The sequence below is a fragment of the Bufo gargarizans genome, chromosome 2 (assembly GCF_014858855.1).
Source record: "Bufo gargarizans isolate SCDJY-AF-19 chromosome 2, ASM1485885v1, whole genome shotgun sequence".
Classification (NCBI taxonomy): domain Eukaryota; kingdom Metazoa; phylum Chordata; class Amphibia; order Anura; family Bufonidae; genus Bufo; species Bufo gargarizans.
Window position 1 is genome coordinate 336,140,346 of NC_058081.1, and position 18,859 is coordinate 336,159,204.

General features: G+C 39.8%; 1 protein-coding gene across 1 annotated transcript in view; it reads right to left on the reverse strand.

Annotated features, from left to right (window-relative positions):
- The window catches only part of CFAP54 (cilia and flagella associated protein 54), a 383,858-nt gene that overhangs the window by 217,645 nt on the left and 147,354 nt on the right, over positions 1-18,859 (reverse strand). Inside the window, exons 30-31 of the mRNA XM_044280574.1 lie at positions 15,270-15,359; positions 1,134-1,260 (exon numbers count right to left, since the gene is read on the reverse strand). Of these exons, the coding sequence (XP_044136509.1) occupies positions 1,134-1,260; positions 15,270-15,359 (217 nt within the window). The remainder of the gene's footprint in view (positions 1-1,133; positions 1,261-15,269; positions 15,360-18,859) is intronic.

Genomic DNA, 18,859 nt, shown 5'->3' on the forward strand with positions numbered 1-18,859 from the left:
ATAAAGTTCAACAGCTAACAGCTTTATTTGAGTAAACTTGCATCCAGAAAATATTCAGGCTTTCTCTTGGTTCCAGAAGGATTTGGCATAAACTTGCAGGCAAACTGCTTTCTCTCTCTGCTGTGCTAAACTTGGCTTTAATCTGATTCCTGGACTTTAGGACTGTTCTCTATCTGTGCAGTGGGGTGCCTTTGGCTGTTGACCCCCTCGTGATACTCTGTAGGTAAATCTGCAAGGAGTCTGCTGCTGCTTCCCTCTGGAGGGACTTCTGCTGCAGCAGTGGAGCCTACCCTGGCTACTACATGATGGCACGTCTGCATCTGACACTGCCCTGGCTTAGACCAACCAGACACTTCCTGCTGCCCCTCGCTTGGTAGGAAATGGGAATAGCCCACTTTTGCCCAAAGGGGGGAGAAAGGAATGGTCTAAAGATCTCTCTGCTATATCCGCTGCCACCTGCAAGTCAACCAGGCACATTACATGAACAAAACTGTTTCATAGCAACATTATAAATGCACAGTGACAAAGGACTTGGATTCCATACACAGATGACATTGTGGTTAGCAAATTAAAGACAGTAGCAGGGTGTAGCAATGGTAATACCACTCTGGGGTATTACATATCCAGCAAAGGAAGCAATATGGACAATAATATTACATTAGTAAGTGCCTTGTATTAACTTTCTCTACATGATAAATACATTTTGCTGAAGTGAGACAACCATTTTAAGTCATAACTGCTTTCTAAACTTTACATTTGGGGGTACTCTCTCTCTTTGGGGAGAAAGCGCCTTAATCAGCATGAGAAGACTTATAGGCCATACATGCCCCTCAGGAATTCTGGGAAGAAAGGGATACATATCAGCTCTTGACAAGCTCTGCCTCTGATGCCATCAGATATAAGGCAGCTATGAGTGGGGAAAAGTCGCAGATTTTGGCGCAACGAACCGACATATGCCTAATATAGGTGTATTTCAGGATAATAAATGACCCCCTATGTTTTTTTTTTGCAGATTTTTCTGCTTCTGACATAAAATTGTCTCCGGTATTAACACTGGTACTTCAGCTGCATGCAAATATAAGATTTACCATGCATTTTATAAAATGAAAAATGGCTGCGAACAACCACCATACCTTTTCAAATAGTCTAAGGCAGCAGATGACCACTCCAGGATTTTTTGAAACTTTTCCTCGTAATATACCCTGTGCAACAACTGAATAAAAAACTCCAGGAAACGAGATTTCTTCTTGAATTTCATGACTGGGTAAGGAAAGAAAACAGAATACAATGCAAATGAGGTCAAATGGCTTCACAAATATAGTCAGAAAAGGTAATTATATCATCTACCTACAGTATTAACAATCAGGTCACGCTGATAATAGTGACACAGGCATCAATCTGAAATTCGGAAGCTTCAACCTCTGACAGCTGAGCATAAACTAGAGAAGAGTGACATCTTTTGGTTATTCATAACCACTAGTTTTGTAAAACATTCTCGTTCTTTCAGGTCACCAGATTCTGCTTGTCACTGCATTCAGGCGGTGGCTGTAGGACTCCTCCGAACTGCCATGTCCCCTTCCCCGTCTCGTAGACTGTGGGTTCTAGTAAATAGCATCCTTTTATCTTTAGTCTAGGACTTGTACTTGCATTTATCAGGGCAAACCAAGACAGAGTGTGCAGTAGGTTTTCCAAACGTGCAGAAAGACCAATGAGACATAGGGATGGAATGGTCCATGTGAAGAGGTCATGGCTCAGAGGTCTATTCCTTAGACAGTTTTGCCTGATTTAAAGTGGTTTTGTAACATGTAAAAATAGCAAATAGCAACATCCTTAAACAGGACTTGTCCCCCCTCCTAATATGTCTTCTTCAGTAACTACTCTCCATGAAATAGCAATTCTGGAGCATCTTTTCTTATTCCTCTATTAGTCCATACATTTAAGAATGAATTGACAACAGGCCGGTACAATTAGTGGTGAGTGATGCTTCATCTGAAGTCGCTTCGATGGATGGGCTCCAATGAGCCGAAGTTGGTTATTCACAAAGTCGCGCGTGACTTCGATGAATAACTTCAGTAGTTGATTTTTAAAGTGGAAAAAAAACACCTTAAAACAGGAAACCGAACTCGGCTTCGGTTCCAACTAGTACCTCGTAAACTAAGCAGAGTTCGGTTTCAAGTTTTAAAGTGGTTTTCCACTCTAAAAATCAACGCGCAACTTTGTGAATAATTAACTTCGGCTCATCGGCTGTATATCCCATATATCTGTACACACTGCATCTATTATGCCTCGTACCTCACATATCAGTACATTGCTGTATATACTATATACCTGTACACACTGCATCTAGTATACCTTGTACCTCACATATCAGTACACTGCTGTATATACTATATACCTGTACACACTGCATCAATTATACCTTGTACCTCACATATCAGTACACTGCTGTATATACTATATACCTGTACACACTGCATCTATTATGCCTCGTACCTCACATATCAGTACACTGCTGTATATACTATATACCTGTACACACTGCATCTAGTATACCTTGTACCTCACATATCAGTACACTGCTGTATATACTATATACCTGTACACACTGCATCAATTATACCTCGTACCTCACATATCAGTACACTGCTGTATATACTATATACCTGTACACACTGCATCTATTATACCTCGTACCTCACATATCAGTACACTGCTGTATATCCCATATATCTGTACACACTGCATCTATTATGCCTCGTACCTCACATATCAGTACACTGCTGTATATACTATATACCTGTACATACTGCATCTAGTATACCTCGTACCTCACATATCAGTACACTGCTGTATATACTATATATCTGTACACACTGCATCTATTATACCTCAGTACCTCACATATCAGTACACTGCATGTATATACTATATACTGTACACACTGCATCTATTATACCTACCTCACATATCAGTACACTGCTGTATATACTATATACCTGTACACACTGCATCTATTATACCTCGTACCTCACATATCAGTACACCTGCTGTATATACTATATATCTGTACACACTGCATCTATTATACCTCAGTACCTCACATATCAGTACACTGCTGTATATACTATATACCTGTACACACTGCATCTATTATACCTCGTACCTCACATATCAGTACACTGCTGTATATACTATATATCTGTACACACTGCATCTATTATACCTCGTACCTCACATATCAGTACACTGCTGTATATACTATATACCTGTACACACTGCATCTATTATACCTCGTACCTCACATATCAGTACACTGCTGTATATACTATATACCTGTACACACTGCATCTATTATACCTCGTACCTCACATATCAGTACACTGCTGTATATACTATATACCTGTACACACTGCATCTATTATACCTCGTACCTCACATATCAGTACACTGCTGTATATACTATATATCTGTACACACTGCATCTATTATACCTCGTACCTCACATATCAGTACACTGCTGTATATACTATATACCTGTACACACTGCATCTATTATACCTCGTACCTCACATATCAGTACACTGCTGTATATACTATATACCTGTACACACTGCATCTATTATACCTCGTACCTCACATATCAGTACACTGCTGTATATACTATATACCTGTACATACTGCATCTAGTATACCTCGTACCTCACATATCAGTACACTGCTGTATATACTATATACCTGTACACACTGCATCTATTATACCTCGTACCTCACATATCAGTACACCGCTGTATATACTATATATCTGTACACACTGCATCTATTATACCTCATACCTCACATATCAGTACACTGCTGTATATACTATATACCTGTACACACTGCATCTATTATACCTCATACCTCACATATCAGTACACTGCTGTATATACTATATATCTGTACACACTGCATCTATTATACCTCGTACCTCACATATTAGTACACTGCTGTATATACTATATACCTGTACACACTGCATCTATTATACCTCATACCTCACATATCAGTACACTGCTGTATATACTATATACCTGTACATACTGCATCTAGTATACCTCGTACCTCACATATTAGTACACTGCTGTATATACAGGTCCTTCTAAAAAAATTAGCATATTGTGATAAAGTTCATTATTTTCTGTAATGTACTGATAAATATTAGACTTTCATATATTTTAGATTCATTACACACCAACTGAAGTAGTTCAAGCCTTTTATTGTTTTAATATTGATGATTTTGGCATACAGCTCATGAAAACCCAAATTTCCCATCTCAAAAAATTAGCATATTTCATCCGACCAATAAAAGAAAAGTGTTTTTAATACAAAAAAAGTCAACCTTCAAATAATTATGTTCAGTTATGCACTCAATACTTGGTCGGAATCCTTTTGCAGAAATGACTGCTTCAATGCGACATGGCATGGAGGCAATCAGCCTGTGGCACTGCTGAGATGTTATGGAGGCCCAGGATGCTTCGATAGCGGCCTTAAGCTCATCCAGAGTGTTGGGTCTTGCGTCTCTCAACTTTCTCTTCCCAATATCCCACAGATTCTCTATGGGGTTCAGGTCAGGAGAGTTGGCAGGCCAATTGAGCACAGTAATACCATGGTCAGTAAACCATTTACCAGTGGTTTTGGCATTGTGAGCAGGTGCCAGGTCGTGCTGAAAAATGAAATCTTCATCTCCATAAAGCTTTTCAGCAGATGGAAGCATGAAGTGCTCCAAAATCTCCTGATAGCTAGCTGCATTGACCCTGCCCTTGATAAAACACAGTGGACCAACACCAGCAGCTGACATGGCACCCCAGACCATCACTGACTGTGGGTACTTGACACTGGACTTCAGGCATTTTGGCATTTCCCTCTCCCCAGTCTTCCTCCAGACTCTGGCACCTTGATTTCCGAATGACATGCAACAGTCCAGTGCTGCTTCTCTGTAGCCCAGGTCAGGCGCTTCTGCCACTGTTTCTGGTTCAAAAGTGGCTTGACCTGGGGAATGCGGCACCTGTAGCCCATTTCCTGCACACGCCTGTACACGGTGGCTCTGGATGTTTCTACTCCAGACTCAGTCCACTGCTTCCGCAGGTCCCCCAAGGTCTGGAATCGGTCCTTCTCCACAATCTTCATCAGGGTCCGGTCACCTCTTCTCGTTGTGCAGCGTTTTCTGCCACACTTTTTCCTTCCCACAGACTTCCCACTGAGGTGCCTTGATACAGCACTCTGGGAACAGCCTATTCGTTCAGAAATTTCTTTCTGTGTCTTACCCTCTTGCTTGAGGGTGTCAATGATGGCCTTCTGGACAGCAGTCAGGTCGGCAGTCTTACCCATGATTGCGGTTTTGAGTAATGAACCAGGCTGGGAGTTTTTAAAAGCCTCAGGAATCTTTTGCAGGTGTTTAGAGTTAATGAGTTGATTCAGATGATTAGGTTAATAGCTCGTTTAGAGAACCTTTTCATGATATGCTAATTTTTTGAGATAGGAATTTTGGGTTTTCATGAGCTGTATGCCAAAATCATCAATATTAAAACAATAAAAGGCTTGAACTACTTCAGTTGGTGTGTAATGAATCTAAAATATATGAAAGTCTAATGTTTATCAGTACATTACAGAAAATAATGAACTTTATCACAATATGCTAATTTTTTGAGAAGGACCTGTACTATATACCTGTACACACTGCATCTATTATACCTCGTACCTCACATATCAGTACACCGCTGTATATACTATATATCTGTACACACTGCATCTATTATACCTCATACCTCACATATCAGTACACTGCTGTATTTACTATATACCTGTACACACTGCATCTATTATACCTCATACCTCACATATCAGTACACTGCTGTATATACTATATACCTGTACACACTGCATCTAGTATACCTCGTACCTCACAAATCAGTACACTGCTGTATATACTATATACCTGTACACACTGCATCTAGTATACCTCGTACCTCACAAATCAGTACACTGCTGTATATACTATATACCTGTACACACTGCATCTATTATACCTCGTACCTCACACATCAGTACACCGCTGTATATACTATATATCTGTACACACTGCATCTTTTATACATCATACCTCACATATCAGTACACTGCTGTATATACTATATACCTGTACAAACTGCATATATTATACCTCATACCTCACATATCAGTACACCGCTGTATTTACTATATACCTGTACACACTGCATCTATTATGCCTCGTACCTCACATATCAGTACACTGCTGTATATACTATATACCTGTACACACTGCATCTAGTATACCTCATACCTCACATATCAGTACACCGCTGTATATCCCATATATCTGTACACACTGCATCTATTATACCTCGTACCTCACATATCAGTACATTGCTGTATATACTATATATCTGTACACACTGCATCTATTATGCCTCGTACCTCACATATCAGTACACTGCTGTATATCCCATATATCTGTACACACTGCATCTATTATGCCTCATACCTCACATATCAGTACACTGCTGTATTTACTATATACCTGTACACACTGCATCTATTATGCCTCGTACCTCACATATTAGTACACTGCTGTATATCCCATATATCTGTACACACTGCATCTATTATGCCTCATACCTCACATATCAGTACACTGCTGTATATACTATATACCTGTACACACTGCATCTATTATACCTCATACCTCACATATCAGTACACTGCTGTACATCCCATATATCTGTACACACTGCATCTATTATACCTCGTACCTCACATATCAGTACACTGCTGTATATACTATATATCTATACACACTGCATCTAGTATATCTCGTACCTCACATATCAGTACACTGCTGTATATACTATATACCTGTACACACTGCATCTATTATACCTCGTACCTCCCATATCAGTACACTGCTGTATATACTACATATCTATATACACTGCATCTAGTATACCTCATACCTCACATATCAGTACACTGCTGTATATACTATATACCTGTACACACTGCATCTATTATACCTCGTACCTCACATATCAGTACACCGCTGTATATACTATATATCTGTACACACTGCATCTAGTATACCTCATACCTCACATATCAGTACACTGCTGTATATCCCATATATCTGTACACACTGCATCTATTATAACTCGTACCTCACATATATAGTATATACAGCACTGTATATACTATATATCTGTACACACTGCATCTATTATACCTCGTACCTCACATATCAGTACACTGCTGTATATACTATATACCTGTACACACTGCATCTATTATACCTCGTACCTCACATATCAGTACACTGCTGTATATACTATATACCTGTACACACTGCATCTATTATACCTCGTACCTCACATATCAGTACACTGCTGTATTTACTATATATCTATACACACTGCATCTATTATACCTCATACCTCACATATCAGTACACTGCTGTATATCCCATATATCTGTACACACTGCATCTATTATACCTCGTACCTTACATATCAGTACACTGCTGTATATACTATATATCTATACACACTGCATCTAGTATACCTCGTACCTCACATATCAGTACACTGCTGTATATACTATATACCTGTACACACTGCATCTATTATACCTCGTACCTCACATATCAGTACACCGCTGTATATACTATATATCTGTACACACTGCATCTAGTATACCTCGTATCTCAAATATCAGTACACTGCTGTATATACTATATATCTGTACACTCTGCATCTATTATTACCTCGTACCTCACATATCAGTACACTGCTGTATATACTATATATCTGTACACACTGCATCTATTATACCTCGTACCTCACATATCAGTACACTGCTGTATATACTATATATCTGTACACACTGCATCTATTATACCTCATACCTCACATATCAGTACACTGCTGTATATACTATATACCTGTACACACTGCATCTATTATACCTCGTACCTCACATATCAGTACACTGCTGTATATACTATATATCTGTACACACTGCATCTATTATACCTCATACCTCACATATCAGTACACTGCTGTATATACTATATATCTGTACACACTGCATCTATTATACCTCGTACCTCACATATCAGTACACTGCTGTATATACTATATATCTGTACACACTGCATCTATTATACCTCGTACCTCACATATCAGTACACTGCTGTATATACTATATATCTGTACACACTGCATCTATTATACCTCGTACCTCACATATCAGTACACTGCTGTATATACTATATATCTGTACACACTGCATCTATTATACCTCGTACCTCACATATCAGTACACTGCTGTATATACTATATATCTGTACACACTGCATCTATTATACCTCGTACCTCACATATCAGTACACTGCTGTATATACTATATATCTGTACACACTGCATCTATTATACCTCGTACCTCACATATCAGTACACTGCTGTATATACTATATATCTGTACACACTGCATCTATTATACCTCGTACCTCACATATCAGTACACTGCTGTATATACTATATATCTGTACACACTGCATCTATTATACCTCGTACCTCACATATCAGTACACTGCTGTATATACTATATATCTGTACACACTGCATCTATTATACCTCATACCTCACATATCAGTACACTGCTGTATATCCCATATATCTGTACACACTGCATCTATTATACCTCGTACCTCACATATCAGTACACTGCTGTATATACTATATATCTGTACACACTGCATCTATTATACCTCGTACCTCACATATCAGTACACTGCTGTATATACTATATACCTGTACACACTGCATCTATTATACCTCGTACCTCACATATCAGTACACCGCTGTATATACTATATATCTGTACACACTGCATCTAGTATACCTCGTATCTCAAATATCAGTACACTGCTGTATATACTATATATCTGTACACTCTGCATCTATTATTCCTCGTACCTCACATATCAGTACACCGCTGTATATACTATATACCTGTACACACTGCATCTATTATACCTCGTACCTCACATATCAGTACACTGCTGTATGTTCTGTATATCTATACACACTGCATCTAGTATACCTCGTACCTCACATATCAGTACACCGCTGTATATACTATATATCTGTACACTCTGCATCTATTATGCCTCGTACCTCACATATCAGTACACTGCTGTATGTTCTGTATATCTATACACACTGCATCTATTATGCCTCGTACCTCACATATCAGTACACTGCTGTATATACTATATATCTGTACACACTGCATGTATTATACCTCGTACCTCACATATCAGTACACCGCTGTATATACTATAAATCTATACACACTGCATCTATTATGCCTCGTACCTAACATATCAGTACACTGCTGTATATACTATATACCTGTACACACTGCATCTATTATACCTCGCATCTCACATATCAGTACACTGCTGTATATACTATATACCTGTACACACTGCATCTAGTATACCTCATACCTCACATATCAGTACACTGCTGTATACTATAAATCTATACACACTGCATCTATTATACCTCGTACCTCACATATTAGTACACTGCTGTATATACTATATACCTGTACACACTGCATCGAGTATACCTCGTACCTCACATATCAGTACACCGCTGTATATACTATATATCTGTACACACTGCATCTATTATACCTTGTACCTCACATATCAGTACACTGCTGTGTATACTATATATCTGTACACTCTGCATCTATTATGCCTCGTACCTCACATATCAGTACACTGCTGTATGTTATATATACCTGTACACACTGCATCTAGTATACCTCGTACCTCACATATTAGTACACCGCTGTATATACTATATATCTGTACACACTGCATCTTTTATACCTCGTACCTCACATATCAGTACACCGCTGTATATACTATATATCTGTACACACTGCATCTATTATACCTCGTACCTCACATATATAGTATACACAGCAGTGTACTGATATGTGAGGTACGAGGTATAATAGATGCAGTGTGTACAGATATATAGTATATACAGCGGTGTACTGATATGTGAGGTACGAGGTATAAAAGATGCAGTGTGTACAGATATATAGTATATACAGCGGTGTACTAATATGTGAGGTATGAGGTATACTAGATGCAGTGTGTACAGGTATATATAACATACAGCAGTGTACTGATATGTGAGGTACGAGGCATAATAGATGCAGAGTGTACAGATATATAGTATACACAGCAGTGTACTGATATGTGAGGTACAAGCTATAATAGATGCAGTGTGTACAGATATATAGTATATACAGCGGTGTACTGATATGTGAGGTACGAGGTATACTCGATGCAGTGTGTACAGGTATATAGTATATACAGCAGTGTACTAATATGTGAGGTACGAGGTATAATAGATGCAGTGTGTATAGATTTATAGTATACAGCAGTGTACTGATATGTGAGGTATGAGGTATACTAGATGCAGTGTGTACAGGTATATAGTATATACAGCAGTGTACTGATATGTGAGATGCGAGGTATAATAGATGCAGTGTGTACAGGTATATAGTATATACAGCAGTGTTCTGATATGTGAGGTACGAGGTATAATAGATGCAGTGTGTATAGATATATAGAACATACAGCAGTGTACTGATATGTGAGGTATGAGGCATAATAGATGCAGAGTGTACAGATATATAGTATACACAGCAGTGTACTGATATCTGTACACTCTGCATCTATTATGCCTCATACCTCACATATCAGTACACTGCTGTATGTTCTATATATCTATACACACTGCATCTATTATACCTCGTACCTCACATATCAGAACACTGCTGTATATACTATATATCTGTACACACTGCATCTATTATACATCGTACCTCACTTATCAGTACACTGCTCTATATACTATATATGTGTACATATTGCATCTATAATACTGTGTAATATATGCAGTGTGTGTGTGTGTGTATGTGTGTGTATATACACATTGTGAGACAGTGACAGGTCTCATGCAGGTTAGAGGCATAGAAGGGGTGGATAGTACCGTCCACACCCCTATTCCACCAAAGGTGAGACCAGCTGGAGGTGCTCAAGGGCTTATAAACAACCTGTCAGTGTATCAGGAGGGGGATAGTTTTTTGTGAAGCAGTGCCCTGCAGACCCTCTGTGTATGGTCTCAGTCAGGAGGACTGAGGGGCCACCAGGCTTTGAATAGCCTGGAGTTTGGGGGACCACGCAACGCCTGCAGTGAGAGAGGGTTGCATGGCCAGCATCAGGCAGACTTCTGGGCCCCAGTTCCCCAGACATACTGTCTTGCTACAGCCTGGAGGCTGCTGAGCGACTGGCTGAGAAAGTCGCATCTGCTTCCAAGTGTGAACTGCGTTATGTAGGCGAGTCAGGAATATTATTCTGTTTAGGTAGAGCCCAGACGGGCAAGGTGTTTATTTTGTATAATTGTTTAAGTTTACGCGGATGTGCCGCAATAAAGCACAGTGTTTGGACCTTAACTTGGTGTCTGGCAAAGATATCTGTGAGTGTGACCCCCCGAAAGAGAGCTAATTCCTCACAAAATGTATATATATCTACAGAGCAGTGTATTGATGTGAGACATAGAAGGTATAATAGGTTCAGTGTGTACATATATATGTGGTCAGTTCTACATTATGGTCACTGTGTGTGAGCAATGAGTTAATGAGTAAAAACAGGGCATGGGTGAGGGATCAAATGAAGAGAAAGGTGGAGGACCTCCTCTTACCACTCCAGTCCAGTCTGTATGGATCAATACAGAGCTGATTGTGAACTTCTAATACTTGCTGTTAGGGGTTGAAGGACCTGTGATGAAGTCATCTTAGGTCCTGGCAGATGTACCTTTCAAACCTGGGAACAACACTCTATTTGGTGCAGTTCCTGTGCTAGATCCTGCAGGACCTGAGATGTTGGCGGGGGGGTCGGCCCTTCCTCACAGGCCCCATAGCAGCTGTGTGGTCTGCATATTGGGTAGGTACACAACTGGTTATAGGTCATATTGTTCAGTGTGCATGTGTTTTCATTTGGGGGAGAGGAGAAAGCCGATGCCAGACACCTTTGATAATGGCCTTTCGCCCAGGAAAAAATTACATTTGCCTGATCTGTCTGTGAGCTATACACAATAAACTGTCCGCTAATCACGCCAAAAACTTTCACCTTTACTTCCTGTATTCCACACTGTGGAAAAAAGAGCACACGCGCCAGAATTGAATACTTTTGTATGTCAGTTTTGTGGAGTACAAACTTGATATATTCCCCCTGCAGAGTCCTGTATAAGTGCAACAGTATTGAGTGTATGCTGGCCATAGATGTAAAAATGTCCCCACGAGACGAGAAATATTGGGGGAGATTTATCTAGTCTGGTGTTCCCATACACTAGTCTTGATCTCTCTGTGCTGGAGTGAGATGCTCCTAATTTATTAGGAGGCAATAATAAACTATAAATAAATAATAAATGAGTTGCATCTCTGGTACTCTGTGCACCAGAAAGTGGAATCTATGCCAGCCGTGGGCTGGGGTAGACTTGAACTATAGCCAGTTTCTGGCGTTATAGTAAATCCAAAGATTCACACTAAGCCCTGCCCCTCCTGCCAAGCCGCACCCCTTTCTCACTTCTTTAGAAAAGTTCTGAGGAGCTTAAAAAGACACAAATTATGGAGTAAATATGGCGTGCACCATAATTTGTAACTTTTTAACACAAGAATAGTGGGCGTAATAGCAAATTCTGTTTTTTTCTGTCCATAACCCTAACATGAACACGACGCCATGAAATAAAAATTGTACTATGTGAAAAGTTGTGATTTTGCATTGCGTAGCAAAAGTAAAGAGTACAATCATTCTGACTAACTGAACAGGTTCTATGACTCCGGCCTCATTCACATACTGCAAATGTGGTCAATGGTCCGTATTTTGCATCAGTATTTACAGGTGAAACTTGAAGAATTTGAATACTGTGCAAAAGTTCATTCATTTCAGTAATGAAACTTAAAAGGTGAAACTAATATATGAGATAGACTCATTACATGCAAAGCGAGATATTTCAAGCCTTTATTTGTTATAATTTGGATGATTCTGGTTTACTGCTTATGAAAACCCCAAATTCACAAGAAAATTAGAATATTACATGAAATCAATAAAAAAGGATGTTAAATAGAAAAAGGTAGGACCTCTGAAAAGTATAATCATGCATATATACTCAGTACTTGGTTTGGGCCTCTTTTGCATCAATTACTGCCTCAATGCGGCGTGGCATGGATGCTATCAGCCTGTGGCATTGCTGAGGTGTCATGGAAGAATAGGATGCTTCAATAGCAGCCTTCAGCTCTTCTGCATTATTCAGTCTTATGTCTCTCATCTTTCTCTTGGCAATGCCCCATAGATTCTCTGCAAGGTTCAGGTCAGGCGAGTTTGCTGGCCAATCAAGCACAGTAATCCCATGGTTTGCGGCTGCGGTCATCCCTGCTGCTTGTGAACCTTTTTCTTCCACACTTGTCCCTTCCACTTAACTTTCTATTAATGTGCTTTGATACAGCACTTTGAGAACATCCAACTTGAGTCTAGAATATTGAACCTTTTCACAATATTCGAATTTTCAGAGATAGTGAATTTGAGGTAATATAACAAATGAAGGCTGGAAATATCTCGCTTTGCTTGTAATGAGTCTGTCTCATATATTAGTTTGACCTTTTAAGTTGCATTACTGAAATAAACAAACTTTCATACAGTATTCAAATTTTTCGAGTTTCACCTGTATAAACCAACATCAGGACTGGAACCTAAACAAAGGGGAAATATGATGAAATGTGATTTTCAGGGAACAATAAACTATTAACTGAAGCCCCCTAGCCTTCATCACCGACTGCAAGATGCAGGTTTATCTGCTCCCTGCCACTTCGGTCCTGTGCACTGGTAACTATTCCTTCATCGTTCAGTCCCCATCTTGTTTTCTTCTGTCTGGGTATAGACATGGGGGCAATTTATTAAGACTAGGGTTTTAGACGCAGGTCTTAATAAAGGCCCTGTGCTGGCAGTGGATCTGCCAAAGTTAGGAAGAGGCGCTGACCTCTCCATAACTTTGGCGCATCCAGTGCCAGTTCTAAATGTAAGACAGCTTCCTTGCTGTTTTACATTTAGACCTTTTTCTACCCCTGAAACTGGCGTAGAAAATGGTAAATGAGATGGGCCTACCGGCCTACCTTCCCCACCCATGCCCACAATTGTAGACCTGGCATGAGCAGTGAGAAGTTAGTTGCACCGCCATCTGCACCTGAAATATGCCAAATTCAGGCGTATTTCAGTATAGTAAATTACCCCCATGGTCTTTTGTAGAAGGCTGCAACCAAACAGTGAATTCAGCAGTGAGGTGTCACAGCTGAAGCCAGTCATTGGCTGCAGTAGCACAGGTGTTCTGCCCAGCAGGGTTAGAAAATGATTCTAGTTCATTCTACCAGAGTCTTGGTATTTCTCAAGTGGTTAGTATGGTTATAGCGCCATCTAGCAGTGCATTGTGTTAGTGAAAGGCATCCTGGGAAAGAGAAATCTCCAGTCTCCAGGATACATCAGCAGAGCTGTCCTTTTGCATATCTCCTTATTAAACTCCATTATCCTTGTATAATTATATCTGGTGAAAGATCTACCTTTATTTCAGGGACATGATGTTATGCAGAGCTGTTCAGCCAGATGTAATTGTTACTCAGAGAAGTTGTTACTACTGTTAGCTAGACATGTAATCCTATGTATAGGCAGCCATTTTACCATGTGTTAATGTGAATGTTATAGTACATGCTATCTGTACTTATACTTGCTATTTGTATTATTATAGTTTTACCAATTAAACAATCCTGTTTTACCAATAAACAAGTTAGACTACAAAGAACAGTCCTCTTATTTGGAAGACAGGAATGGTTTATGCTGGATGTCAGACTGCACGCTGTGCCAACGTGTATGAAGACAGAACAACAGGTGACCATCTTTATGCACCGGTTAGAAGAAAACAAGCTTGAAAACCCCTTTAAAGTATTGATGTAAATCTGTCAACTGTGATTCTACCATATGTAGTATCTTATACCCCGACCTTGTAAAATGTAAAATGTAAAATAGAAGTAGTCACTTGAAAATGTAGCTTTTCTTCCAGTTTTTACTATGAAATACTCACTTTCTTTAAATGCAGCACTCGGAGCCCAGCATGAAACAACAGAATACAGAAGGATAGGATCTTCTTGTCCGGTAAGCACTGCCCCAGCAGCTGCAAAATAAAGTGATGAAGTGTCAGTTATACATATTCAAATAAATTAACTTTAAACTATTTAAAGAACGTGGCTTTTTAGACTAAGATATACATTTTACACTGTCTCTGCATTTCCCTGCTTAGTATTCTGTGCCAACATGTGAGCGCAGCAAGCGGTAAATTTACGTTGTGCTGTGTCAGCTTGTTCTTTCCAGTGGCAAGAATCTCTTAATTGTTTTTTTATTTTCCATAGAAGCATCAGTGTAAAAACAGCAATACTGCAACTTCATATCTTATTTCATTAATTTACTCAGGTAAACCAGACTGATTAGCTATTATGATTTGTGAAATAATAACTTTAAATAGGGTTTTCCAAGCTGTTAAAAAAAAGTGGCCCAGAGAGGGGGAATGTTCAAAAATAATAAAAGAAAGTCTGCTCACTAGTTTTTTCACGGTCGTTCCAGTGCTGTCACTCCGGTCCTCACAACCACTCTTTGCTTACTTGGCTATAGTCGTATACCTTATGTGACCGCTTGCAGCCAATCACTGGCCTCAGCAATTTCCGGCACAAGTGTAGTGTAAAATAATAAAATAAGTCATACTCACCTTGGGGATAAGTCATACTCACCTGTCCATGGGTGGTGTCTTTTAATGCAGCTCAGCTCCACTAGAGTGAATGAGATTGAGCTGCAATACAAGACACAAACCATGCACAGGTGTGGCACTGTTTGTGCAAGGAAACAGCTTTGTTTTCTTCAACCCCTTTAAGCTGCTGATTGAATGCATGGCATGTGATGACCCTAATGTGATGATAAGGTGTCACTGCCTAAAGCCCTTGAAGAATCCTGACAGAAGAGTACCCTTACAGAGGTCAGAGCTTTCCCTGGTCTCAGCAGTTAAGATGCATTCACATACAGTACAGACCAAAAGTTTGGACACACCTTCTCATTCAAAGAGTTTTCTTTATTTTCATGACTATGAAAATTGTAGATTCCCACTGAAGGCATCAAAACTATGAATTAACACATGTGGAATTATATACATAACAAAAAAGTGTGAAACAACTGAAAATATGTCATATTCTAGGTTCTTCAAAGTAGCCACCTTTTGCTTTGATTACTGCTTTGCACACTCTTGGCATTCTCTTGATGAGCTTCAAGAGGTAGTCACCTGAAATGGTTTTCACTTTACAGGTGTGCCCTGTAAGGTTTAATAAGTGGGATTTCTTGCCTTATAAATGGGGTTGGACCATCAGTTGCGTTGTGGAGAAGTCAGGTGGATACACAGCTGATAGTCCTACTGAATAGACTGTTAGAATTTGTATAATGGCAAGAAAAAAGCAGCTAAGTAAAGAAAAACGAGTGGCCATCATTACTTTAAGAAATAAAGGTCAGTCAGTCCGAAAAATTGGGAAAACTTTGAAAGTGACCCCAAGTGCAGTCACAAAAAACATCAAGCGCTACAAAGAAACTGGCTCACATGCGGACCGCCCCAGGAAAGAAAGACCAAGAGTCACCTCTGCTGCGGAGGATAAGTTCATCCGAGTCACCAGCCTCAGAAATCGCAGGTTAACAGCAGCTCAGATTAGAGACCAGGTCAATGCCACACAGAGTTCTAGCAGCAGACACATCTCTAGAACAACTGTTAAGAGGAGACTGTGTGAATCAGGCCTTCATGGTAGAATATCTGCTAGGAAACCACTGCTAAGGACAGGCAACAAGCAGAAGAGACTTGTTTGGGCTAAAGAACACAAGGAATGGACATTAGACCAGTGGAAATCTGTGCTTTGGTCTGATGAGTCCAAATTTGAGATCTTTGGTTCCAACCACCGTGTCTTTGTGCGACACAGAAAAGGTGAACGGATGGACTCTACATGCCTGGCTCCCACCGTGAAGCATTGAGGAGGAGGTGTGATGGTGTGGGGGTGCTTTGCTGGTGACACTGTTGGGGATTTATTCAAAATTGAAGGCATACTGAACCAGCATGGCTACCACAGCATCTTGCAGCGGCATGCTATTCCACCCGGTTTGCGTTTAGCTGGACCATCATTTATTTTTCAACAGGACAATGACCCCAAACACACCTCCAGGCTGTGTAAGGGCTATTTGACCATGAAGGAGAGTGATGGGGTGCTCCACCAGATGACCTGGCCTCCACAGTCACCGGACCTGAACCCAATCGAGATGGTTTGGGGTGAGCTGGACCGCAGAGTGAAGGCAAAAGGGCCAACAAGTGCTAAGCATCTCTGGGAACTCCTTCAAGACTGTTGGAAGACCATTTCAGGTGACTACCTCTCTCATCAAGAGAATGCCAAGAGTGTGCAAAGCAGTAATCAAAGCAAAAGGTGGCTACTTTGAAGAACCTAGAATATGACATATTTTCAGTTGTTTCACACTTTTTTGTTATGTATATAATTCCACATGTGTTCATATGTGGAATTCATAGTTTTGATGCCTTCAGTGTGAATCTACAATTTTCATAGTCATGAAAATAAAGAAAACTCTGAATGAGAAGGTGTGTCCAAACTTTTGGTCTGTACTGTATATCAATTGTATCTGGCCGGTTCTTGTGCCTGAGCAAACACAACTGATTGAAACGTTTAAAGAGGTTGCCCAGGTGTTTAATATGGATGACCTATATTCAGGATAGGTCATTAGTATCTGATTGTGGGGGTCTGACACCTGGCCCTGTAGAGCGCTGCAGCCTCCTCGCACCTTATCTATTGGATAGTGGATGCACTTTTTATTGCAGCTCAGCCCCATTCACTGTGCCTAGGCCATGTGACTGATAAACATGATGTCACTGGCCTAGGAAGAGGCCGCAGAGATCACCGGTGCACCTCCATTTCTTCAAATAGCTGATCGGCAGCGCTGCCAGGAGTCGGATCCCCGTGATCTAATATTGATGGCCTAACTTGCGGATAGGTCATCAATATCAAAATCCCAGACACCCCCTTTAACACTTTGTAAAGCATAACCAGATAGAGAATCCTGACATCTGTCTTTGAAAGACATCAATCAGTAAAACGGACTCAGACCCATTAAGCAAACTACTGAATCAGTCCATTTTCTACTATTGGGATGTAAAAAGAATGTGAGGGCCATACAAATGTAAATGGTCCCACAGACCAAGAAGTTTGGCCATACATGATAACTGAACTTCCTTTCCCAACATCATGGTGTATCTATTCATTTTATTTCACTTATTGAGAGTACAAATGGTCTACTGTGTAAGTAGAAACTGTATTTTTAACATTGTACCTTGTATCAGCATCATTGACCTTTAACTTTTTTGACGTTTTCTTCAAAAATACATTTTTATTTCTTTCCTTCTTGTGACTTAGTTAATACATAGAATAGTCTTACAGTATGTACTTTTACCTCATTAAGTAAAAAAAATCTAATATCTATCTTGTACAATTTCTGCTCCGAAACACAACACTCTTGGCTTATGACCGCGATGCAGAACTTATATGCATTTTTGCTAAAAGGAATATATTGAGGTTATTTTCAGTCTCA